Source organism: Dipodomys merriami, unplaced genomic scaffold, assembly GCF_024711535.1.
Source record: "Dipodomys merriami isolate MVZ:Mamm:240054 unplaced genomic scaffold, mDipMer1.0.p SCAF_4, whole genome shotgun sequence".
NCBI classification, from domain to species: domain Eukaryota; kingdom Metazoa; phylum Chordata; class Mammalia; order Rodentia; family Heteromyidae; genus Dipodomys; species Dipodomys merriami.
Genome location: NW_027205603.1, coordinates 65,718,377 through 65,744,609, shown reverse-complemented (window position 1 = coordinate 65,744,609; position 26,233 = coordinate 65,718,377). Strand labels below are relative to the sequence as shown.

Sequence of the window (26,233 nt, the reverse complement as noted above, 5' to 3'; positions counted from 1 at the left end):
ATTCTGAATCACTGGTTCCTATGAATTATGTCTGTCACGCAGACAGTAAGAGCTTCCTTTTCACCCTGCTGGATGAGTAAGTATCTGTATTTCCCTTCTCCCAAGGCAAAAGAAAGAACCAGTATGCAGAAAGAACAAATCTCATTCAAGAACAAATCTTATTCTTAAAAGAACAGAGTTTAGCACATTGGAGAGAAAAGCCTGTGTACTTCCTGTGTGGAGAAAAATTCACCAAGCCCCTCTGCCCTGCCTTCCAAGGCGCCACAGGCAGGTGACACTGTGAGCTCATTTTGGTGCAACCCAGCTGGAGAGATACCTCGCTTAATGCCTTCTTCTTTAATTTGCTTAGCAGGTGCCGGACCAAACTCCTCCTCCATAGGCCTGAACATCCGTTTAACAAGGACACTGTTGCTAGAAAAGAAGAGTAGAGATTGTTAAAAGGCAAGGTATCACACATGTTACCATGCATGTGCCAATTCCTATCCTGTTCCTTGTTTGTGCCATGCCACCCCCACACCAACCTCCTTCCCCTTACAGGCCTATGCCCTCCCTTTGGGAGAGAGCATATGCATAGCACTGTCCTTAGGGCACAGAACTAAACCTTGCTCCTCATCTCTCCAAAATGAGAGATGTGGGTGGTACTCCCTCCAACCTGTACCTCTGTCCTCTTTCCTGTTCAGAAAATCAAGGCAGAGCACCAGGAAAGGAGTGAGCACTGTTGCCTTTGTGCTTCTCAAGTCACAGCAGTCCAGCAGAGGCCTGACTGTCCAGTAACCTCTTGCCATCTCCTTAAGGCACGGTAGGGAAATGGAAATGATAGAAGCCCACCTTACTGGACCTTGGCTTTGAGGGATTCCCCCCATATAAAAGTTACTCAGTGAATCTGGCTTCCTGTTATTTTCTCTCCCCATTGGCTGGAACAGAGGAAAATTGAATAGTGGGAGTTCCCAGACCCAGTAACAAATCCACTTCTGTTCCTTGCAGGAGGTTTCAGTCCCCCCTCTCCTGGATGACCACAGTGCTGGGATCATGCATGGTGTCAAGTGCTGATGGCTAGTACTTATGGTTAGACACTTCCTTCCAAAGTCTCTATTGGCGCTGAGAAAAACTGATTGAGAGAAACCAAAACTGGAAGAACTGGAACCAGAGAAAATGCTCAAGAGAAATCTTACACGTGTGTTATTCTTCAGAGTGTCAAGGAAGTGGATACAGAGCTTTAGAAAATTTTCATCTGTTCAGGTTTTCATGGGCCCAGGAAGCAATCATAGATAGGAAGTTCAACAGAATGGTTCAGACAGGAATTCTGGGAACTGATTAGCTTGACTTAAATCCCTGCTTTCCACTTCACTGGCCTTGACCTAAAATCACTTATCTCTAAAAAGAGGCTGATGACAGAAATGGTAACATTTGAGGAAACAGAAATAGGTGAATTATCCTAGGCTGATGATTATATACTGTATATGTGCGGCAAGTTATCACATTGGATCCAATAAATAAGAACAAATATTATCAACTAAAGTATACATAATACAAGTTCATTAATGGCATGGAAGTTTAGAACGAGGCTGTGAGAAGGATCAAGCGAATTCACACATGTAACACACACACAAGATTCATTGGAAGCATCCCTGAAGTGCATGATGAAACTGGTGGATACAAGCTGGAGAGATTTGAAGAAGACACTAAATAGGGCATGTATTTCCAAAGAGAATTCCCATTGATCCTCCAAGACCAAACTGTCTGTGCTACCACTATGGTCAAACTTAAGGACCATCAGATGCTGGTGGCAAGGACCAGTGTTACCCCATTGCCTCTCAGTAAATCCTAGAAGATGATGAGAAATAACATTAAGACTCATCATTCCCTGAAACATGTTTGACCTGGGTCAATATAGTCATAATACTCAATGTACATATGTGAAAATAGAACCAGGTAATTTGAGGCAATGGGTGGGATTTGGGATTTGTACAAATGGGGGAGAACAATGGAAGGGGTGACAAAACAAATAGGTAAGTTGATAGACAGACAGACAGACAGATATAGATAGATAGATAGATAGATAGATAGATAGATAGATAGATAGATAGATAGATAACCTATCCTGGGACTTAAACTCAGGGTATGGTCCTTGGGCTTCTTTTGCTCAAGGCTAGCAGTCTACTACTTGAGTCACAGCTCCACTTCCAGCCTTTTTGGTAGTTCATTGGAGATAAGAGTCTTAAGAACTTGTCTGTCTATGCTGGCTTCAAATCATTTTCATTAGATCACAATCTCCTGAGTACCTAGGATTATAGGCATGAGCCACTGGTGGTCGGCTGTAAAAATAATTCTAAAACTAATTTTAAGAAAAAGGAATTCACATTTTCCTATTTTAGATTCTAGTTTGTCAAATATTGAAAACAGCTAGAAAGAACTCTAAAGGTCAAGTCCCTGTGGAAGGTGATAATAAACTTTTAAAGCATTAGTCTCTCTGCCTTTCTCTCTCAACTTTGCCATAAATGCAGGTCATAGTAATATGTCACATCTTAGACCTAGAATGACTATGTCCTCAGGATTAGAAGATTAAAGAATTCACCCACTTAGCAGCTACTGGTCATTTGGTTAATAATGAGCAAGTAGCCTGAAATGTCACCAATCACTCTCATGCTGTGTGAAGTTTCCTAAGCTAGCAGTTCTTTTTTTCACTAAACAAAATTTATTTCAGATTTTCCACTTCTGTTGATTTTTGATGTACTTCATTTTGAGCCATGATGGACTTTGCCATTAAAATAACATCTTGGATAAACTATTTGAAGTCCTGGGAGTTCAAATATACTTTTCTACAATTTCAAATCTATAAACCCAGCGGGAGTCAATCCATTTTTTATGAGTTCTGAATTTGATTGTTTGGATTCTCTCCAAAGCAAGGTCAGAAAGGAAGGGCAGATAGGGCTGGCCTATTTGCCAGACAAGTACAAATCTGAGGCCTAGGCAATGATACTGCATTACAGCCCCAAAGCCTGGAGAACAAGGAAAAGGTGGTCAAGATGTATAATGACTCAGGGCCAGCAGCACATTCAGGCATGGACTTGACAAAAAAAATTGGAAAAGTATCAGATGAGAAACAGTGGTCTCTGGCCACGCTTGGAAAAGGCAACCTTGCATCTGAACTATACTATGTTTGAATGATTGGTAAGATTTCCCCAAAAATGTATAGAAAGGAGAGATACTGCTTGCTTGTCTCATAACTTTGCTTATGAAGTGATGCATGCTAATGGGCATGGACATCCCTAAAAGACTGGAGCCACATCTCCTCCATCAAGAGGAGGTTATCTTCTTTCAGGTGCTCCCAGTCTTTCATTTTAGGGAATCTTCATTCATTCATTTAGTTTCAACAAATTACTCTTTTGAGGTCTCAGCCCAAAATGACTTTAGTGAATGCTAGTTTTGAATGTTTATAGGCTACATTTGATAATATAGGATACAACTGGTAATAAAGCATAGACACAAGGAGTCCTAGAGATGTGAGCTCACAACTAGCAATAAATAGGTCAGTAAGCCCCAGAAATATCATTATAAAGGGCTGAGGGCACAGAGGAGAACTGAGAGGGGCTGAGGGGGATCTGGGACTCTTGTCCATTCAAGACTGGGGTAAGAGGATGACAAGCCCAGTCAGGGGCACATATTTAAGGGCAAAGAAGCTTGCATTGCTGAAGGCAATCGCAGGGTGTTAGAGAAACAAACATATTATGGTTTAGGGCACCAGGACTTATGGTCAAATTTCTAGAGAGCAAGGAGCCAAGTACTCTGGAATGCCATGTTCTACAGGACAACAAACCAAGACGCTAAGCAGAAAGCCATGGGGAGTAAGAAACTTAGCCCAAGAGCCATCCTGATGTGAGACTGTGCAAAGCCCAGTGAAGAAAGCATCTGCTCAGGGCTTGAGCAACGCATATGGCAGCCTCAGCCTGATCTCCTCAATCAGGTACATATTCATCAGATCTGGGTTTCACTTCAAGGGATCACCCAAGTTGTGCTTTTGTCAAGGCCAAAAAGCCCTTCCTAATGAGTACGTGTCCCCTTGATGTCTCCTTGGAAACCACAGGTCAAGAGTTGAGAAGCAATAGGGCACAATGGCAAGAGCAGGTAATGGGAAGTGTCGCCGGACATGGGCTCACTTACTATGGAGGTGACTTTGAACAAGTTTTCTAATCCCTTGGGGTCTCAATTTCCTCCTTATCAAAAGGAGATAAAATAGGAAGAGACTAGGGGAGAATACATTGAGGCTGCCTATAAGGAACTCAATGCAGTGCACAGACAAGGTATCTGGTGAATGTTAAAGTACTACATTTCCATATATCAATAAGCTAGGACCTACCACGTATGAAGACTGAGACGTCAATGCTGTCCACACTGTTCCAGCAAGTACTAATGAGATGCACGAGTATAAGATTTGGGTCTTAGGTGTCATAACTGTGCAATCACACAGGGTAGTTCTCACAGAGACGCTAGCCAGGGGAATTACAAGTAGTTCAGTGGACATGTCAACATAGTCAGCTTGCAAAGGACTGTCTGAGATGAGACAGATTCACAGTGAGATCTACACAGCAAGGGACATTTAGAGTTAAGTACTTCTCACTCCTAATGCTAAGTTTTCTTATCTACCTTTTCTTACTCCACACTAAATGCAATGTTAATAATGCTAGATGGATCTAAGTGACATTACTACTACTACTACTACTACTACTAATATTGTCAGTCGTGGTGCTTACACTCAGGGCCTAGGCCCTGTTCCTAAGCTCTTTTGCTCAAGGCTAGTGCTGTGCCACTTTGAACCATAGTTCCATTTTGGTTTTCTGATGGTTAACTGGAGATAAGAGTCTCATGGATTTTCCTGCCTGGTCTGGCTTTGAACCTAGATCCTCACATCTCAGCCTCCTTAGTAGCTAGGATTACAGGCGTGAGCTACTAGCTCCCGGCTAAGTGATATTCTTATACAAAATTATCAAATGTAAAATTGAAGAAACTGAAGCTCAGAGATCAAGGGACTGGCTTCTGGCCACACATTGGCAACTGGCAGTCCAAGAACAGAACTTGGGTTGCTGAGTTCAAAGCCAATATATTTTTTTTTTACAATGCCATGCTGTCTTATAAAATATGTGAACAACAGATTAGAATGGATACTGACAATCATCTCTGTTTGTTCCAACTATCAGAAATTATTAATGGGCCAAGATAAAGAGAGCAACCTTTGTCATTTCCTGGAGACAGGATCTTGCTAGATCCTAGACTGGTAATCCTCCTGCCTCAGCCTGCGTGTTGGGATTACAGGAACACATCATCACACCCAGCTCTCGAACAGGTATTTAGAAAACACAGTATTCTGAAATAAGAGTTTAAATCCTGGACAAGATACTGTCCTTAACCAGTTGGGGAATCATTTCACTCCTTTGCAATTCTCTCCCTTTGGGATAAAAGTGACAAATGCTCTATAAACAGAAAGTAAACATGTAGGCTTTGCAGGCCATCTGGTCTCTATTGTAATTCAGTTCTGCTGCTATAGTGCCAAAGCAGTCTTAGCCAATACATAGAGGACTTAACATGGTATGTGTTAATAAAACTTTATGGATATTTGGATTTCATACAATTTTCCTAAGTCATGCATCATCATTCTTCTTTCAATTTTTTCCAAGTGTTGGAAAAAGAAGAAAACTATTCTTAGTCTGCAAACTATTGAAACACAGATGATGAACTCAGTGCTATCTATTCTACTTGCTTTGCTAACTGGTCAATACTTTATATATAAACATATTAATTACTTAAGAATAGGGATGTTCTGGTTTGACCAATCTTAAGATTTAGTTATCTATATCTAATATATCCAAAAACATAAAAAAATATTAAATGCAGTTCTCATTTTCTGTAAGAGAGAAAATAGTATCCAGGTCCTAAGAAGAATTATCTCATTATATTCTGTAGACTGTGTGATTCAGAACACATGTTTATTCTGAAAGTCAACTTTTAGGAGATTATTAAAAATTGAGTGGCATCCCCTGGAGAGAAAGTAGCAGAGTGAGAGGCAAACCTATATTTTAACCAAGGACAGTGCAGGACAGAAAATGCTATTTGAATGCTGAATGTGAATGAGACTTACCCAGAAAGGAAGATGATAAACAATGGAAAATAAGTCAACTGGATTCCAGCTCTCAGAAACAACAGTGTAATGAGCTACCACACAGACAGTGCACCCTCCATCACAGGCAATATTCAAGTAGAGGCTGGCTGACTATATCTCAAAGACACACTATAGACATTACCATTGACCAGGAGAGGTCAGCTCAATGACCTTGAAGGCTCCTTTTGGTACTAAAACTCTAAGTCTATAAAATGAGTGAAGGATAGAAAACACTTTGAGGATTTGGCTACCCATAAAAAGCTGCAGGACCCTATTGAAGTGAGCATGCGTCCATCCTGTCACTGTCAGATAGGCATGATGAAGAAGATTCTGGAATCTTTGATGATAAGCTCTCTCTTAGAGAGCTTATCAAACCTGCCTAGAGCCAGGACTGCAAGAAACAAGTATGTTCTCAGGTAGTACTGAAGTGGAACAGCTCTTGCTCAGATTTAGCTTGGTCTTAAGTTGGGACCAAACAATGGGTAGCAAGGAGGATTTCTGTAATGGAGTATTGGTGAAAAGATGGACTGGAAGAGATAGGTCACTTAGAAAAATGAACTGTCACTCAAAGGTAGGAAGGAAAAGGAGGGAATTGATTAGAGAGAAAATGATCCCCCAGCTTTCCCTCCTAGACAGTTCTTTTCTCAGTGCTGAGACACAAGCAAAGGTCCCACCTTCTACCCAGAGTTTCCCAGAGCTCAAGTAGCATGTCACTCACATAGACAGACTTGAGGTGGTTAGGGGAAATAATTGAGTGTCTTACCCTTCTCGTTCATCATCTGTGTTGTAATACACCTGTAGAACAAAGCAATAGTCTTACTGTAGGTCAGAGACAAGAGTGAAAATGCATCACATGATATATAGACTTCCTTAAGGTATAAATTGCCACTTAAAAAAACAAAAGGCAAATTTTCAATGAGTGTGTGTGTGTGTGTGTGTGTGTGTGTGTGTGTAAAGAAACACAAAATTTAACCTCTTCACATTTTCCCTGGGGTTGATTCTTCTTTAATGAAATAAAATGGGAAATCTGATTATTTCTAGCTAAAGTCATTCTGATTAGATTATTACAGCCATAAGCCAAATCTTGCTTCAGACATTAAGAAAATATGCTGGTGGGAATCTAGATTCATGGTTTAGAAAGGTGCTGGTTGGCAGTGTGGCTCTTGGAGCAAGGCCTGGGATGCCTATCCCATGTAACTCACAGATGAGCTGACTCTGAGGCTGGGTCCCTGAGGTGGGAGGGGGGACAAGGCAGTCCCACAGCAGGCCAGCAGGCCAGCAGGCCCCCCTGTTTACTGAAAAGGAAGCGGGGTTGCCATGACATCCCACAAGCACAGAAAATTAGAAGTCACTGTCATTAAGTTGGTAAAGGTGACATGGCTTTGGCAGGCATGTCTAGCCCAAAGGAAGATCTCCAAGGACAATTACCTATAACGCTCAGCACAGAGGCGGGAAGAATCAGAATTAAAACATTCATTATAAAGCATTTTTTGTATTTGATGGAACTATGGGGGATTTGCTGTGTCCATGTATCTTTCAAACTTCAGTATTTCTATACATTGTCGGCCTTTTACACGCCTAACTGTGTACTTTCAGTGCCATTTGTGTCGGTGTGAGAAACAATATACAAATTAGTATCAACCATTCACATATATCCTTCAAAAGCAGCCTGAAGACTCAGCCCCTTAAGTCACTGTCCCTGCCCATCCTAGGCCTCCTCCGATGCCAGCTCAGTACAGATGTCATTTCTGGGTAGACTTATAAGACTCCTGGCAGCTCTCAGGAAGCTGCCAAGACTAGACCCTGGTTATCTAGAATTCTCTGAAATGAGTCATTCCAAGTACTGGCTCAGCTCTGCATCAGTAGCCTCCTCATCCTCATTGCATTGCATTATTTTGTGCTTTCATAAAGAAACAGCAAAGAGAGTACGTTGTGGTATTTTTCGAACCCAGGGTTCAGTGTGGTGTGCAGAGCACTGGTCACGTGACACCGGAGGGAGGGAGCCTGGGCCACACAGTTACATTGCAAAGTTCCTGGTGGTGGTTGGTACTGTGTTGGTTGCTTTATATGTTAAAGTCACACATCTGCCCTGCCTGACACCCTAGTAAGGTTAAGAGACAGCTCTCGGCAAAGCTGGCCGGTGATCTGATCACACATACAGTCTCTCATCCCCTTGGATGGTTTCTGCTTCATGGAGGGTCCCTGTCACTGCCTTCATGATTATTTCCTCCATCTCACAGAACCACCTACTGCTTCTTCATGGTCTGCCATTGTAACAATTGCACCAATTGGACTAATTTCATTTTTTGGAGCATGTGTTTTCAAACCTAAGTATGTCTAACAAACACACCCAGAGGCCTTATTATGAATGCAATCTCCAAGGATCACTTCAAAGATTCGAATTCTAAAGACTTGAGAGAGAGAGTGGTACCAGGAAAGGGAGAGGGGAACTGGGGGGGGGGGCTGGGGAATCTGAATGAATACAAGAACATGTGATTGGAGAATGCTGACCATTCATGATTCAAGAGAACCTCCCAGAGGGTAGAAGAGAGCCGAGGGTCCTCCTTGGGTTCAGTCACTTGTATTTATGATTATCCCCTCATGCTAGCTTTTGATGATCACTTGAAGAATGTTCTCCAGTGCACACACAGGTCAATAAGATAATGGGGGAGAGAGGGACATAAGACAGGTAGTAAAAATGGTTTCCCATAGCCAGTGTTCTCACGTGAATAGAAAGAGCTGGTTCATAGAAGTAACACCTTCAGCATGGCTCAGGACAGGCCTTTGACTGAGGCTGTGGGCTCTGCCCTGTGTGGGGCTGTGTGAGGCTGGTATAGTAAGACTCACACCTGCAGTAGTTATGGGGCACAGCCACTGTGGGCCTCCCCTCCACAAGTAGTAAATCAGCCTGCCGCTGCTTCCTTTCATGCTACTTTGGGGCCACGGTACTGCCTCTTCCTCCTGCCTCTAGACACCCTATCTCTCAGCACAGGCAACCTTTAAAAGCCTGAGCAGGCTGCTGCTCCAGAGTGCTGTTGAGTGTGCCCTGGCTGCCAGGGCAGCCTTCCGCATCGACTCCCTTGCTGGGAATCCCAGGGAGGCCTGGAACATTGGGAAGACAGCCTCTGGATAGCAGGACCTAAGGACACTGCTCAAGGAACTGCTTTGCAACTACTGAAGCCAACAACCTGCCAAGGAAGACAGCTGCACTTGCCTTCCTAATCATCCTGAGGCTGTTTTTCCATCTTGTGGCACTGAGAGGCAGGGAAGGCCAGAGGACTGGCTTCTGTTAAGACTCATTTACAGCTCTGTGATTTCAGACAAATCTTGTCAATAGAGTAGACCAGGCTGTCAGTGGGGACATGACACTGTAGCCAGAGCCCTGGCAGAGGACAGTAAGCACAGCTTAACTCAATTATTCCTCTTCTAGATGAGTGGAAACCTTGCTCCATGAAACTGATAACTTTTTGTTTTTTTAATTTGGTGCTGGTTCTCCTTTTTGACTAAATTATAAAATTCTTCCTTTCCCTGTGCCCAAGCAAGGTAACACAGAAATATGAGATTTGGTTTTTAGTGAAAATGTGCTTAAAGGAAAAGCTATTGATATTGTAGCACCATGTATTAACAGCAATGACAAAATAACCATGCCAAAACAAAAACCACAAAAAAACAAAAACAAGCCCTCTGTGTGTTTAATTGTTGTGTCCCATAATGAAACCACACAGAACCAGAATTGGTTCTGGGTGGTGAAATAATAGTGAAGAAGAGACAGTAAAGCTAATGAAGACTTCACCTGCTAGACCACGGTGCAGACAAAGGTCGGGTCTTAAGAATATCTGCACACAAAACATAGGAGCCGGGTGCCAGTGGATCAAGCCTGTAATCCTAGCTACTGAGGAGGCCGAGATCTGAGGATCGCGGTTCAAAACCAGCCTGGGCTGGAAAGTCTGTGAGACTCTTATCTCCAATAAACCACAGAAAAGGTGGAAGTGGTGCTGTGGCTCAAGTGGTAGAGAGCTCGCCTTGAGTTGGAGAGCTATGGGACAGCGCCCAGGCCCAGAGTTCAAGCCCTATGACTGACAAAAAAGAAAAAAAAGAGAGACAAACTTGAACATTCTGATAGACCTTATTTCTCAAAACAGACCTTCCCTTAAAGATACTGTAGATCTGAAAGGAAACTAAGCAGCACAGAAATCAAACCTCATTTGGTCGGGTAAAAGACAATTCTGGATGAGCTAAAGAAAATACTACTATTTGTCTTTCACACACATTAATTTATCATGTGAAAGAAACAATGCTAAAACAATGCTAAAAAACAATGCTAAAAAAATAGAGTTACAAGTATTATCTCATAACTCAGTAAAATTCTTTGATCAAAGAAGACTCCATCAACAATTTTCCTCATAGTAAATTGACAATTAATAGTGAATGGTTAATTCAACTCATGGGTAATTGTTCATGTTCCTTCAAGTACAGTTAGATATTAGGGAGTACTCTATAGACACAAATTGATGCGTGTGTGTGTGTGTGTGTGTGTGTGTGTGTGTATGCACGTGCACCAGTACTGGGACTTGAACTCAGTGCCTTGGCTTTTTTGCTCAAGGCTGGAGCTTTACTGCTTCAGCCATACCTCCACTTTTGGCTTTTTGCTGGTTAGTTAAAGATGAGTCTCATGGACTTTTCAGCCTGGACTGGCTTTGAGCCACAATCTTTAGTAACCAGGATTTTAGGCATGAACCATCAGAACCTGGCCTTCTTTTTATAACATTGTTACAATAGTTCCTATGCTGGTACATAGTTTTTGTGATTAATATTTTTAATAGCTGCATAATATTCCATAAACCCAAGCTACCCAAAATGAATTAATTATTGGACATCTGTTTTGATTAATATTACATCTTTCCTTCATTTGTAGCTATACCTCACAGACAGAACTTACTTTTGTTATTGTTTTCTAAAGCAGGGGGAAACTTAACTATATTTCTCACCCATATCTAGATGAGGAATGATTTACCTATTCAATGGATAATATTAATTTACTAGGAGAAAATTGCTGGAGGAAGCTGAGATCTGAGTCTTAATGAAAAAAAATTCCCCTTGTGTGGCTTTAGGAAGCCATAGGTGCAGTTATATTTACTACCATTAGGTGGTGCTGTATTGTATCAGCTAAACCTCTTGACAAAGCTTTAACAAGCACTCTCTCCTTCCTTCCTTCCTTCCTTCCTCCCTCCCTCCCTCCCTCCCTCCCTCCCTCCCTTCCTTCCTTCCTTCCTTCCTTCCTTCCTTCCTTCCTTCTTTCCTCCCTTCCTTCCCTCCCTTCCTCCTTTCCTTCCTTCCTTCCCTTCCTTCCTTCCATCCTGTTTCATTGCACTGTGAGCCCTTCTTTCACTAACATCTACCCACTCTCTTGCCCTTTGGGAAGTCAGTATCCATGTTTTGAGAGAAACAACATTGACTTTCCTCAGCCACTCTGGAGCTGCCTGAGCGGATGGCAGGTGGGTGTTTTCAGAGAGTCTTACCTGTCCAGTCCTCTGCAGGTTTGCAAAGTGAACATCGGGAATGAAGAGCACAGGCTGTGAGTGCAGGTCAGGCATGGTTTTGAAGTAGGTGATGTCACTCTTCTTCTGTAAAGGTATGGCAGCCAACTTCCCATCCGCGGCTGGAGGGACCACAAAACCCATAGAGGACAGAGTTATGCATGACTGGGAACCATCTTAACCAAAGCTCACGGCTTTCTACTATAAATATAGATGTGAGCACACGTTGCATGCCGCTTTCCCACCCCACACAAACAGAAATACCAGTGAGCCCTCGAGATGGGGCTCAGGGCCTCTCACTGCCTGCTCTCCCCGTGGGGCCCCCAGAGATCTAGCGGTCCCTACATTACAAATCATATTGCACATGTGATTCTATCAGCTCTTCATAGAAAATTAGTCGCTGCTAGGGGCTCAGGCCATACCTTCCTATCTGTCCCCTTCCCTGCAACCCTCTTCTGTCCACCTCTTCCTTTGGGGTTCCCCACCCACAGAGCCTCCCGTTCCGCACAGGGAAACTCACAGTTGTTGCACTGTGTTTGGGAGGCCTGGCCTTTCCCTTTCTTCCTGTTCTGCTTTCTCTCTTCATCTCGGATTTTCCTTTCAGCTCCCTAAAGAGAAAAACAAACAAAAGGCCCAGGTAAACACCATTATCAAAGCATGCACCGGTATTGTCCTACATCCACAAATCATGTGACCATGAAACAAAATGGAGGGAAGAGGGGGAACAGGAAGCCCCATTCTCTAGTGAGTTCAGACCTCTGTCCTGACAGTTGAGAACATTCACGAGTCCATGTACTGTACTTCTAACCAGGAGTGTGTCCATCTCAGCTCACTGTCTCCTTTTTTGGTATTGTACCTATTTAAAGAACGTTAGTTTTGAATTCATATGGAAAGACTAGATCCAGTTCCCTAATCCAGTGTCAAAGTAGCTTTACTGATTATAATAAAGTGTCATCGGATGAAGCACTGCCCCATTAAATTCATTCCTGGGCATGGAGAGAGTTTTAAAGTTAAATTTGACTTCTCTATAAAATGTTTCCTTCACTTGTTAGAAATTTTTTAAGAAATCATTACAGTGGCCAGGCATAATTGGGCATGTTTATAATCCTAGCCAGTCAGGAGGCAGAAGTAGGAGGATTGCAGCTCAGGACCAGCTTGTGCAAAGGTAGAGTGAGTCTCAATCTGAAAACTAAACTAAAAACAAAACGGAGGAGGGAGTGGTTCAAGTGGTAGAATGCCTGCCTGGCAAACACAAGGTCCTTACTTCAAATTCTAGTGCCACGAAAAAGGAGGGGGGAACCCTTCATTACAGGGGTAGAACTGAGGGAAGGCATTTATCTCTTCCTTTATGGGCATAGAGGTATGAGGTCCCTCTGCTTAGAAGTATCAGCATTTTCATATGGTGTACATCCAACAAAATAGAAGAAGACTGTTGATTATTCAGTGCCTTTTTGTACTCTGTGCTTTGTCATTTGCCTTTTCCATTGGCTCTTGCCCAATTACCAAATTGTATCCTATTTTACTGGTTGATCGGCACCACAACAAGTCTTTTCTTCCCTTCAGAGCTGGTGGTAATTCCCTAATTCCTCTTTAGTTGTTTGGTAATTCATTCTTCTCTTTATCACCCCTCATGCAGGTGCTGACAGCTTCTCCCATTTTCTCAGGGCAGGAGAGCTCTTGGCACCATGTTTACACCCTGCCCCAGACAGGGAACCCCCAGCCTGACCACTTTCCCTACGCTTCAGGTCAGTTTTTAGTTCCTGATTCCTGTGGCTGCCTCCTGTAACCAGCGACATTCAGTTCTTCAGAATCTGCCGACAAATCATCATATGTAGAAGAAACAGAATTGATAACACAAAGCTCAATCAGGAAGTTAAAAATTGGTGAAAATATTTGTAATAAAATCATTTGCAATCAAATATCAGGCATCTAATTTTTTTTGGGGGGGGGGGGTCGGTCGTGGGACCTGAACTCTGGGCTTGGGCGCTGTCCCTCAGCTCTTCAGCTCAAGGAGCGCACTCTACCACTTGAGCCACAGCCCCACTTCTGGTTTTCTAATGCTTTATTGGAGATAAGAGTCTCATGGACTTCTCTGCCCGGGCTGGCTTTGAATGTGATCCTCAGATCTCAGCCTCCTGAGTAGCTAGGATTATAGGCGTGAGCCACCAGCACCTGGCAAATAACATTTTCTTTTGACAAAAAGTTACTGTTGAAAAGTTTGATATTGCCAGGCACTGGTGGCTCATGCATCTATAATCGCAGAAAGCTGAGATCTGAGGTTGAAATTCAAAGCCAGTTGGGGGAGGGAAGTCCATGAGACTCTATCTCCACTTAATCATAGAAAAAGCCAGAAGTGGGGCTGTGGCTCAAGTGGTAGAGTGCTATCTATCCTTGAGCATAAAGGAGCTCAGGGATAGTGCTTAGATCCAGAGTTCAAGCTCCAGAACTTTGGGGAAAAAAGTTTGATGACAAATGTTTTCTATACTAGTGACTATTTTATTTATCTTACTTAGATAGAAGAAGGACTAAAGTGTTTTTCTATTTTCTCAAAGGCCAATGGCTTAACTATTTGGTCCTGGGTCATCCTAAATCGTTTTTTCCAAGTATATGGTATATCACTTTGTATTTTAAAATACTTTGCATTTTAAGTATTTCTTCTAATCCTTGTTTTCATTTTTTGTCCAAAGATTCCTAGTATGTGAATACAAGGTCTTTACCTCTCTTCTCCATTACTTTCTTTTGCATCTCCTCCTCCTTCTTCTTCTTGTTGGTCATGGGACTTGAACTCTGGGCCTGGGCACTGTCCCTCAGCTCAACTCAAGGTGAGAGCTCTACCACTTGAGTCACAGCGCCACTTCCAGTTTTCTGGTGGTTTATTGGAGATAGGAGTCTCAAGGACTCTTCCTGCCTGGACCGGCTTTGAACCACGATCCTCAGATCTCGGCCTCCTGGGTAGCTAGGATTACAGGCATGAGCTGCTGGCGCCAGCTTCTTCTTATTTTTAAAGTTGTGCTGTTTTCGAACTTGTATAGTCTTGAGACGAGACATATCTGCCCTATTAGTCACTCTTGTGTTATCTTTTGAAATATTTTAATCATCTCTTTCTAAATTCTTCCCTGAGTTCTAATCTATCTTTTTTCAAGTCATTCTATGCTAGAAACATTTCATGTGTGAGTTTTTCAAGTGTGATTTATGTTGGTCAGCACAGTCTTTATTAGTCCCTTAATTTCATTTAGCTCATTTTGAAACATTTCACTTGTTTTCTGTCATGTGTTTGTGGTGTTCTCTGGTGGCCATAGGAAACTTGATTGTTTTCTCTCTCTCTCTCTCTCTTCTCTCTCTCTCTCTCTCTCTCTCTCTCTCTCTCTCTCTCTCTCTCTCTCTCTCTCTCTCTCTCTCTCTCTCTCTCTCTCTCTCTCTCTCTCTCTTCCTCTTACCCCAGTACTTAGGTTTGAACTGACAGCTTACACGTGAGCCAAGCCACTGGTTGTTGCTTTAGCTTACTTTTCAGATAAAGTCTCTCTGCCCTTTTCCCTAGGGCTGGTATTGGACTATGATACTCCTATTTCTGCTTCTCAAGTAGCTGAGATTACAGATATAAGACACCAAGCTCAATAATCTCTCTTTTAGATGTGATTTGGGGAGAGTTCTTGTCTTGTTGTTGTTTTGGGGTTTTTTTTTTTCCTGTTCTGTTTTTGTTAGTCTTCAGGGAAATGAGTGGGCAGATAATCTCTCCAACTTCCTGGCTCTCTTGCTCCCTCTTGTGGTGTATTCACAAACTGATACAAAACAGTCATTTTTCTAAGCTCTGTTTACACTTTATCCCTTCCCATCATCATTTTCATGTTTCTTTCAACTTTGTCTTTTCTTTCCACATTTCTTCCCCTGCTACCTCAACTTGATTCTACTCTCAACAGCTTGTCTTAGTAGAGAACTTCAGTTAACAAATTTTTACTGAGAGCAAAACACTTCACTACTCAGTTCTTTTGCACTGACCAAAAAACTGGAGGAAACTGTCTCCAGTCTCATATGCTGTGCTCAGAAAGCTCTTCTCGAAAGCTGTACTTTCCGGTGAGTGTTTGGGGATATTCTGTAACTTTCCCTTCTTGGTCCTCAGGTGGCCTCTTCCCCTCACACATGCTGAGACCAAATAGGTCATGAAATAATGGATGTCCCATTCATACACTTGTGAAACTCTTTTGTCACCTAACTATAGGACTTTAAATCATGCTGTGTGTGCCCGTCCTAGAGCTAGAACTCAGAGCCTTGCACTCCCATTCATATTTCTTGCTCATCGTTCGTGCTCTACCACTTGAACTATACCTCTAGTTCAGCTTCTTTTACTGGTTAATTGGAGATAGAATCCCCTGGATTTTTTCTGCTTGTTCTGGCTTTAAATTTTGACTTCAAAGTAGGTAGGCTTGGAGGTATAAGCCATGTGTACGCAGCTAAAACACACCATTCTAACTGCTCTATCTCCTTGATGATAGGATTCAGGGAGATTCAAGTGCATATTTACTGAGTGCATGTATACTGATGAACTTACAGTTTTGATTTCCATTTCATGATAGTCTAGCCTCCAAAACACTACTGATACTATACCAGCTGTCTAATTGAATCAGACCATAACACTGCATGTTATGACTGAATATTGGCACTCCCTCCCCCCCAAAAAATTAATATGCTGAAGCTCTTGTAACCAATGAGTTGATGTTGATGTGGTAGAGCCTTGGAGTTGGATGATGTTGAAGTGGTAGAGCCTTGGGGTTGGATGAGGTCATGAGGTGGGAGCCTTATGATGCGATAATGTCCTTATTTTTTAGAAATTCATAAAAAAATACACTGATGGCTGTCTCTTGCTTTTACCATATGAGGACACAATAAAGCATGTTCATCTACATGCCAGAAAGAAGGCTCTAGTCATAGAACTGAACTAATCTTATCCTTCCAGCTTCCAGAAATACATTTCTATTGTTTAAGCTTGCCAGTCTAGAATATTTTCTTATTACAGACTGAACAGACTTAAGGCACAAGATAACGTTAGTCATTAGCTGAGTGGTTAAAAAAAAAAAAGATCAATTAAAAACAACCAACGGACACTTGACTGGTGACTATGTATTGAACAGGAATGGAGAATAAAAGATCAACCATTCTTGCTGTGATTGGTGGAGTCATTATTTTGACACCGCTAGACAAGGTGACATAGAGAAAGTGTCATTAACCAAGATGCCAAGTAAAACTGTTATTTTTACTCACTTTGTCGCAGAAGACCTTGATCTGGCAATAGGCTCTGTGGATGGGTTTATTGCTGCGATTATTATAACTGTATGTATCAATCTGAATCATCAGAGGAAGTCCTTTCACCCCTTTCTGAGAAGAGAAATCTGTACTTAGGCAATTCACAGTGATGAAAATCTGGAGGAGAAAGAAAGAAGGGAAAAAATTCACAAATCATTGTACCAAGGCTTTCCAGAAACAGTCATACATAAGCCTTATACTTTTGGTGAAAATACTGAACTAATCTACAAGGACTATGCTGTTACAGACAAACCTGTTGAATCCATAGTACATACAATGTATCATTCACAATTTTAAACCTCTCAGTAACTACCTTCATACTGATCTTGAAGCAGGCCATTTAAATTATCTTGCCAAAAGTATGCCAGCAAAGTCTTACCCATGTTCTTAAATATGCCTAATTGACTTGAGAAAAACATTGTCTTCTCAACATAGTAAAGAGTCACTTCTAACAGTCATATAAATTGCACTAATCTCTGACCTATGGGGAGAAAATAAATGAACTGAGAAATACCTCCCTTTACATATTATTGCCTTATCCATTTGCAAATATGTCTTTCTACATGAATACACAGAATGAGATATAAAACCTTTTTTTTTTTTTAGTATTTTTATGTCACTCATGTATAGTGCAATGTCTAGCAGAGACTATTCAAGAAGCACTGGATGGGGTTGAGGAGTCCAAAGCTCTGAGCTTCAGTCCCAGTTCTAGCACTAAATAACTAAAAGATTTTATGAAAGTCACTTCATATCTTTTAGCTTTCAATTTTCCCTTTAACTCTTCTTCCAATCCCTTCCTGCAGGACAGAATGACAATACTAGCATACTTTCATGTGATCACAAGGTATGAAATAGGAGGGAGAAAGAATAGTAACAGCGCTGACCATCCTTGTCTTAGCTCGACATGGTTGTACAGCCCTGTAAACTCAGCACTCAGGAGGCTGAGTCTGGAGTAAGACCCTATCTCAAAAAAAGAAACTTTACCTTAAAAGGATGGGACATCAAGAATTACATTAATGACATGTATCCAAAAAAGGTAGAAACTCAAATTGATGATTGCACATTACAGAATCAACCAGCTAAAGAATTGAAAATAACAGGTTCATTCTAAAATATTGGTAGGAATAGAGGGTGTGACTAAATTTCCTTTGATTTTATATAGTAGGGGACAATCAATAGGGGACAGCCAATAGGAGGTGACATTACAGTGTGATTGGGAGCAAGGTACAGGCATAGCCGCAAGTCAGAACACTGACACCACGTGATCTGCTGAGAGAACCAAGCAAGCTATATTGTATTCTTGGTAATGTGTTCGTCTACATCCCATAAATTACTTTTCTTTAAAATAAAAATGTAAATCACTGATTGCTTAGAAATGGTACACTCATCTATTTTGAAAACAATTCCATCACATATTATTTCACCTTTATTTGGTCCCCTGAGCTTCTGCTTTACCATCAAACTCTAGACCAAAAGCCTCTTGCATCTTTGGGCTGTCCTGCAGGAACTGGAGTGAGCTTCCATGAACTCTGCTTTAACGGCAGTTGGATTTTTTAAATTTAACTGCCAGGCCTGATCCTTCATTTCAAGCCCTATGCCTGTAGACTTTTGGTACTTTTTTTTTTTTTTTACCCAAATCAATTTTAATAGAGGACAGGTGAAAATAATTTGTCTTTGCTATGCTAAGTCTTTTTCTAATAATCTAACTCATTTGGCAATTCAAAGCATATATATGATACAGTTAAATTCTAAAATGAATTATCCATCACATCGATTTTAAAATATTGAAACAGCATAAAAACATAGTGGCTATATTTTACAAATTCTTATAAAAACTCAAAGGTTTCAAAAAGTTCAAAGGATATACCACAAAAATACCATAGTTAATTACTTTTTTTTTTTTTTTGGTCGGTCATGGGGCCTGAACTCAGAGCCTGGGTGCTGTCCCTCAGCTCTTCAGCTCAAGGATAGCGCTCTACCACTTGAGCCACAGTACACTTCAAACACCACAACCAGAATGAGCTCAGAGAGAAGATTAAGGGATCATGCCCTGGTCAAAGCCAACACTCAAGCAATGGCAATTCCAGGTCAGAATATACTTCACTCATCATTGCCTCTTTTGGTACTTTTTACCACCAGCCATCGTCTAGGCTTTAGTGCTGGATCACTATAAGCAGGACTGTCATTCGAGAGCTTCTCACTTGGCAATGAGATGCATTCATGAGGCACCACAGCAGCAGCAGGAGTGTCAAAGCCAGTTGACAGGTCTCAGGTACATGCTAATGACAACAGCCTTGTCCACAAGTGCTAACATTCCCAGCCACTGCCTGAAGATGATCTAACAATGGGAATCCCAGCTCTAACATGCAGCATGAGGACGAAAGGCCAGGATGCCTGTACTGCATATAGGATTTGTACAGAATGAGTTGATTTTAGATGATTTAGCACAGCTAAGTAGACTAATCACCACACAAGAGATAATGAGGTACTTATTTTTCTCACAACATTTTCTTTTCTTTTTTTTGCGGGGGGGTGGGGGGTCCTGTCATAGAGCCTGAACTCTGGGCCTGGGCACTATCCTTGAGCATTTTTGCGCAAGGCTAAAGCTTTACCACTTTGAGCCACAGCTCTATGTCTGGTTTCCTGCAGATAAAAAGAATCACGGACGTTCCTGCCAGTGCTGGCTTCGAACCGCAATCCTCAGATCTCAGCCTCCTGAGTAGGTAGGATTATAGGTATGAGCCACCAGGGTCTGCCTCAGAAAATTTTAGATGATCTAACTATGGATGTATTCATTGCATTCCTTCCTTTCATTCGTTTGGTTAGTGGAATAGCAGGAAACCCAAGCCTGCCTCATAGTCTATGGGGAAGACAGACATGGGATCCAGTAATGGCCAAAAAGAGGTGTGGACAGAGGCCTCAAGAACATGGAACCGAGCTTCAGGTTCTAGAGGATACTAGTGAAAAACAAACCACATAGATGCTGGGCTCGGAGCAGGCACCTTACAAAAATACAAATACAAATAGGAAAGAAAGAGAACAGCTGAAGATCTAGATGCCATGTGAATCAGCACTGACTAATAAGGAGTACTAAGAATAACTATGGGTCGCCAGCTTCGCAGGGACTGCTTCCAGAGTTCAAGCATGTTGCTCATAGTGGTCAATTGACAAAAAAAATGCTACCTATAGTTTGTGGACATTTCCCATTGGCAGTGAAATTCTACTGAACATTTGTTCATAAAGCAAATGTTTTTGATTGTCTTCCAAGTTCTAACAGTTGTACAAGTTGTGGTTTCTACAATCATAGAAGTTCCAAGCAAGACAAGGAGAGATGATATGATGCCATATTGTGTTTGGGTTTTTGACAGTACTGGGGTAGGGGTGGGGGGCAGGGTTTTTGACAGTACTGGGGTAAGGGTGGGGGGCAGGGTTGAACTCAGGGCCTCACACTGGCTAGGCAAGTGCTCTTTCCACTGAGCCATGACTCCAGCTACTTAACATGGTGCTTTGAAGAATACAAAAGCTTTATTGATTGCTGAACTATATATAGATCAAGGAAATAAAGTGTCCTATTTTAGAAATGCTTGACTTCTTTTATTGTCATTACTGGCGATGGGGTAATCTTGAGTAAAATGCATAAACATAGTTTTATGTCCGCGAATCAAATGTTCACACTGAGGAATTAGGAAGTTCTCCCCAAAATTTGGCTACAATGTTCACACAGAGAATCTTCCTGATGGTGGCAGTAATCCACAGGGATCTCAATGCAGGTGGTTTTTTTCCATTCCTTCAAAACAGCCTGCTTCATACTACAGAAGCCAGTGTTCTGCTGAATGTGTGCTAAGCTATTAGCTTTCATGGTGATTTAACCATATATATCAACAAGCTGGGTGTTGGTGATCACACCTTTCATCCTGGCTACTGAGGAGGCTGAGATCTAAGAATCTCAGTTTAAAGCCAGCAAGACCAGCAAGAAAGTCAGTGTGACTCTTCTCTCCAATTAATGATCAAAAACTCAGAAGTGGAGCTGTGGATCAAGGGTAGAGTGCCAACCTTGAGTGAAAAAGCTAAAGGACAGTGCCTAGGCCCTGAGTTCAACAGACACATACACACAAAGACAAAATTGGCTGGGCACTGGTGGCTCACACCAGTAATCCCAGCTCAGCTAGTTGAGATCTGAGGATCACAGTTTAAAGCCAACTGTGGAAGGAAAACTCATGCAACTCTTGTCTCCAATTAATTTCCAAAAAAAAAAAAAAAATAGGGGTGGAACTATGGTTCAAGTGGTAGAGCGCCAGCCTCAAGCAAATAAACTCAGAGACAGTAGCCAGGCCTAGAATTCAAGTCCCAGGACCAACACACAAGAAGGAAAGCAGAAAGAAAGGAAGGAAAGAGCCAAAGAAAAGGAGAAACAAAGAGAAAGGGAGGAAGGAAGGAAGGAAGGAAGGATGGAAGGAAGGAAGGAAGGAAGGAAGGAAAGATGGAAGGAAGGAGGGAGGGGAAATGAAAAAGAATAAGAGAAAGAAAAAGAAACAAGCAGGAAAATCTGCCTTCTCTAATGCATTATGTGGCCACTCCCAGTGCTGCTTTGGCATGCAGGACTTTCTAATGAGATGAGTATGCTTTTCTCTTGACTGACTGCCTGATCCTGTGAAAAGCAGACTTACAGTGCCTGACAGCATCAGTTATGGTCTCGCTGTGCTGGGCTCAAAACCCAAATGGTTGAAGTTTAACTAAAGGTGGGAGGGAAGAGACTACTGTTAACTAAAACTTTGGCCCAGGAACTGATAAGCATTTGTTTCATCTTGCAAACCCAACTGCATCTCAGCTCCATGCACAGCAAGTAAATATGAGAGCACATTTCTTGGGAAATTTATCTACAAAGCACTTATAGGTAAGTGTGTTATTGGAGAGATGGAAGGAAAAGTATGATTTCATCCATCAAATGTTCATCCATGTGTCAAGCACAGCAAGTTCTTTGTGACTTCAACAAGAACCCTGATTCTGTAATGAGCAGGCAATTGCATAAACAATGAATCTGTCACCTGAGTTATGAAGCTACATGTGCATATGTTTTCGTATAACGTTTTCAAAAGCAGTACCATGTTTTCCTATCACTCTAATAGCACCTTCTTCTTTCATTAGAAAAATTAATTAAATCGAGTGCATTCAGGCAGATAGGCATTTTTTAATTTTTCCATGGTTCAAAGATTGATTCAGATAGATTATTTCTAAATGTACCAAGACTTTTCCCAGAAATAGCAGCAATCTCATGACATCTGACATTTTAAATCAAATAATCTGTTACACATGAGTCACAATTCTCCTTTTATGGTTCCAGAAGAGTAGCTTTGCAGAGATCTTATACCTCCCAGTTGTTCATGCTGTGTGTAGAAAGACTTATTAAAATAAATACAGGAAGTGGCACTATGGCTCAAAGTGGTAGAGTGCTAGCTAGCCATGAGCACTAAAGCTCGGGGACAGCACCCAGACCTGCATTCAAGCCCCACAACTGACAAAAACAAACAAAGAAATATAAATCAATGAGCTTTAGCATTGAAACATTAACTTGCTTGTTAACTCTCATCATTTTTCTGAGAGCTTTCTATTAAAATGAGTCTACCTTTGATCGATTTAGAAAATAATTTAGGATTCTAGAAATCATGATATCCATAACTTGGTGCAATGTGTTTATTTGTCTCTTTAAACAATTATAACTTGTGCTTGTGAAACAAATTAAAGCTACTTGTTTCATAATGATTGTGACCATAAAGAGCTCTTTTCCAAGAAATTACACATGTAGAAGCTTCGAAATCACAGATACAAGGTGTGCATTGAAATGCAGCCATCTTAGCATCGGACATCATGACCTTTCACAAACCATCTATAAATATGTAACTGTGCTATTTATTGCCAATTGCTCTACTCTGTTCTTTTCCCTGTTCTTGGAATTGTTAAACTGCTTTAGACAACTTTCTTCCATTTCATCATTTTGCTTCCATTTTGATCAGATTATATTTCAAGGTAGATAGATGGCTTACCAAAATAAATAAATAAATAGATAGATAGATAAAGTATACTATATAAAATATATTAGATAAAAGCAAACCATATAAACTATGAAATGTCAACCTTGAGAACTCATTTAGTGACTGCGTGAGGCAATCGGTGAGTTGGGAAGAGCCTTCTCTCTGTGCCTGGGGTGGTATTGGAGAAGCAACGACAAAACGGACCATCTGCTCCTGAGAAGCTTGCTGTCTTGTTAAGGACCTAGATCTGCTGGATTTTTAGAATAACTGAAACTTCCAGCTGTACAGCATTGTGGGCAATGATTCATGCGTATCTTTAATTTCACTTAATCTTTTTTGCTTATTTTTTACTGAATGTCTACAGCTGTTCTTGCGCCAGTTACCCTGACTGACTTGCCAGTCTTCTCTGCCATCACCAGTGTCAAACTCTACCCAGTTTCTCTGTTCTGTTTTCTTTATACCACTTCACATCTGAATTTATTTTGCTTAGTTGCATAGAATTTAATTATCTGTCTGCTTTATAAGGCTGAATTACCTATAAGAATGGAGCCCCGAGGGGCCTCTAAGTTAGTCCTATTGTTCCAGATCCAGGGTAACTACTCAACAAACAATGCTTTAAAAATTTTAGAGAATGTAAATTACTTTTCTAAATATAAATTTATTTCTTATATATTCTCTTGCTTTCATAAACTCCAAGAGCTGACATACTTAGATAGATAGATAGACAGACAGACAGACAGACAGACAGACAGACAGACAGACAGACAGACAGACAGACAGACAGACAGACAGACAGACAGACAGATAGATAGATAGATAGATAGATAGATAGATAGATAGATAGATAGATAGATAGATAGATAGCTGAAACTACCAAAAGACTACAGTGGTTTTAGTTGTTCGAATCTCTATTGATCTTATGGAAAATGTATAGATAGTGGCTACCAGAAATACAAAAATCTGTGTATCGTTAGCAGGTCTTGCCTTCAAGAAGAAAGCGTCAGTGACTCACTGTCTGACCACTGTAGTGGAATAAGCATAATTAGATATTAAACTGAATTCTCCAGACTATACTTGTTGAGAGAACTTGGAGAAAGGGGGAGAGACTGAACAAGTCCACCAGGGAAGATACCCAGTAGGAGTCAAGAGAATAGATGGGGGTGAGGGGGGAAGAGTAGTTGCTAGCTCTGAACCCAGTAAAGGCACCGGCTTATTAGGAGCACAGGGTAGGAGAACAGAGTGGTGGTTGGGGAGACTGACAAGGGAAGATACAAATCAGGATGCCTGTATTACTGCAATCAAGTAATGAACCACTACAGAAGCTGTATGTGTGTCACTAAGGCCAGGTATAGCAGATAGGGTTGTGACCACACATGGCACATTCAAGAAAAAAGGCCATGAGGCTCAGAAGCAAAAAAGGTCCACACTCCATCTAAAGGCAGACTAACCAACCTGAGAGGGGCTCATTAGGAGGGTATAAGACAGAGAGGAGCAAAGAGCAGAGGAAGCACTGGGCTAGTCAGTCTAGCAAGAGAACACAATGTGCAGCAAGAGCAAGCACATGGGATGTATCCACACACAAGATGAGCTATAGAGAAGCTGTGGAGCTTGAAGCCTCACAAGCAGGGAGGAAGTGGATCGAGCCACACTTGAGGTTTTATGAAAGGAAGAAAGACATCTTTCTCTAAAACTGAGGGTAAAATTAGAGCAATGCACAGCAAGGAAGAAAAATGTAGGTGGGTTCCAGTGCTCACGCCTGTTATCCTAGCTACTCAGGAGGCTGAGATCTGAGGATTGCAGTTCAAAGCCAGCCTAGGCAGAAAAGTCCCTATGAGACTCTGATTTCCAATTAACCACTCAAAAACTGGAAGTGGAACTGTGGCTCAAAGTGGTAGAGCACTAGCCTTGAGCAAAAGAGCTCAGGGTCAGCACCCAGGTCGAGTTCAAGACCCATAACCAGAAAAAAAAAAAAAAAAGTAACATTGGGTAGGAACATATTATATTCAACTTCTACAAAGATTCACAGTAGCAGAGGATACACACAGATCTGAAACTTGTTTGTTTTTTTTTTCTTAACAATGAAATCCACACCTTTAAGAAAAAAAGTTTGAAATGTAGAGAAACAATTTGTTTGGCTTTAGGCTGTTTCCAGTCTTTTTATCTTATAAACAGTCTTGTAATGAATGTGCATACACATGTATATAAATTTATTACTAAAATGACTTCCTTCAGCAGAAGGTCAGCTTTCTCAGCAGTATCTTTAAGAACAGTTTTAGTGTATTCCACAATAGCAACCAGGCCTTGTAAAAACATAGATTGGAGGACTCCACCCCAGAGTTTCCAACTCAGAAGGCCTGAAATAGGAGTGAAGCTTTTGAGTGTCTAACCGTTTCCCAAGTTCCCAATTCTCCTTCTTCACCATCCCTTCCTCCTCTGCTTTCTTTTCTCCATTCTCTAAATGCAGAAAGTCTAAAGTTCGGCTCAGTTCTCACCACCATAGTTCCATCCTTTCTTGTTTGTCTTCTCTTAGTCCCTCTTTAGAAACAAGTCTTCATTCATTGTTACCTGAGCTCCACAAATCCCTGTTCCCTGACTGTGCTTTTGGACACCTCATTCTCCGACCTGGGACTTGCCTACATCTGCATTACACTAGATTCTGAAAACATGACACACATGTCACAGTTTCCTTCACGTTCTCCTCGACCCCACCAGAAGGGGAATCTCGGTTCCCGCTGATGTATAGCTGTAATGAAGGATGGTGAGATGGTGGAGGAATAAAGCAAATCTCACAAAATGCCAACAAGGAGTTGATCTAATGGAAGGACGTATGTGGTATACATTGCCTTTTCCATTTGTAATTTGAATGTTTTTAAAAATTAAAAAAAGTGGAGAAAAAATAAAAATAAGTTATGGTTTCTTTCTCCTGGTATCAGTCATTTGCCTCCATGCCTCAGTTCTGGAGTGCAGCCCTAAGTTCTGGACCCAGCTCCAATATTCTCTAAGAACAGAACCGGTAGCTCACAGCTGTCATCCTAATACTCAGGAGGCTGAGATCTGTAGATCACAGTTCAAAGCCAGTCCGGACAGGAAAGTTTGTGAGACTCTTATCTCTAATTAACCACCATAGAACCAAAGTGGTAGGGCACTAGCCTTGGGCTGAAGAGCTCAAACTTTGCATAAGGTGACCAGTTTAAAATCAGGCCTAACGTGGGCCA

At 41.5% G+C, this 26,233-nt stretch overlaps 1 protein-coding gene and 1 non-coding gene across 2 annotated transcripts in view; both read right to left on the bottom strand.

Moving 5' to 3' along the window:
* Grhl2 (grainyhead like transcription factor 2) overlaps positions 1-26,233 on the bottom strand; it is a 133,090-nt gene that overhangs the window by 15,607 nt on the left and 91,250 nt on the right. The window contains exons 9-13 of the mRNA XM_069991154.1: positions 16,948-17,106; positions 12,212-12,299; positions 11,674-11,813; positions 6,918-6,949; positions 317-411 (exon numbers count right to left, since the gene is read on the bottom strand). Coding sequence (XP_069847255.1) covers positions 317-411; positions 6,918-6,949; positions 11,674-11,813; positions 12,212-12,299; positions 16,948-17,106 — 514 coding nt within the window. The remainder of the gene's footprint in view (positions 1-316; positions 412-6,917; positions 6,950-11,673; positions 11,814-12,211; positions 12,300-16,947; positions 17,107-26,233) is intronic.
* On the bottom strand, positions 19,009-19,105 carry LOC138806386 (Z30 small nucleolar RNA). The gene has a single exon (XR_011365834.1). It is a non-coding gene; the product is annotated as a Z30 small nucleolar RNA (small nucleolar RNA).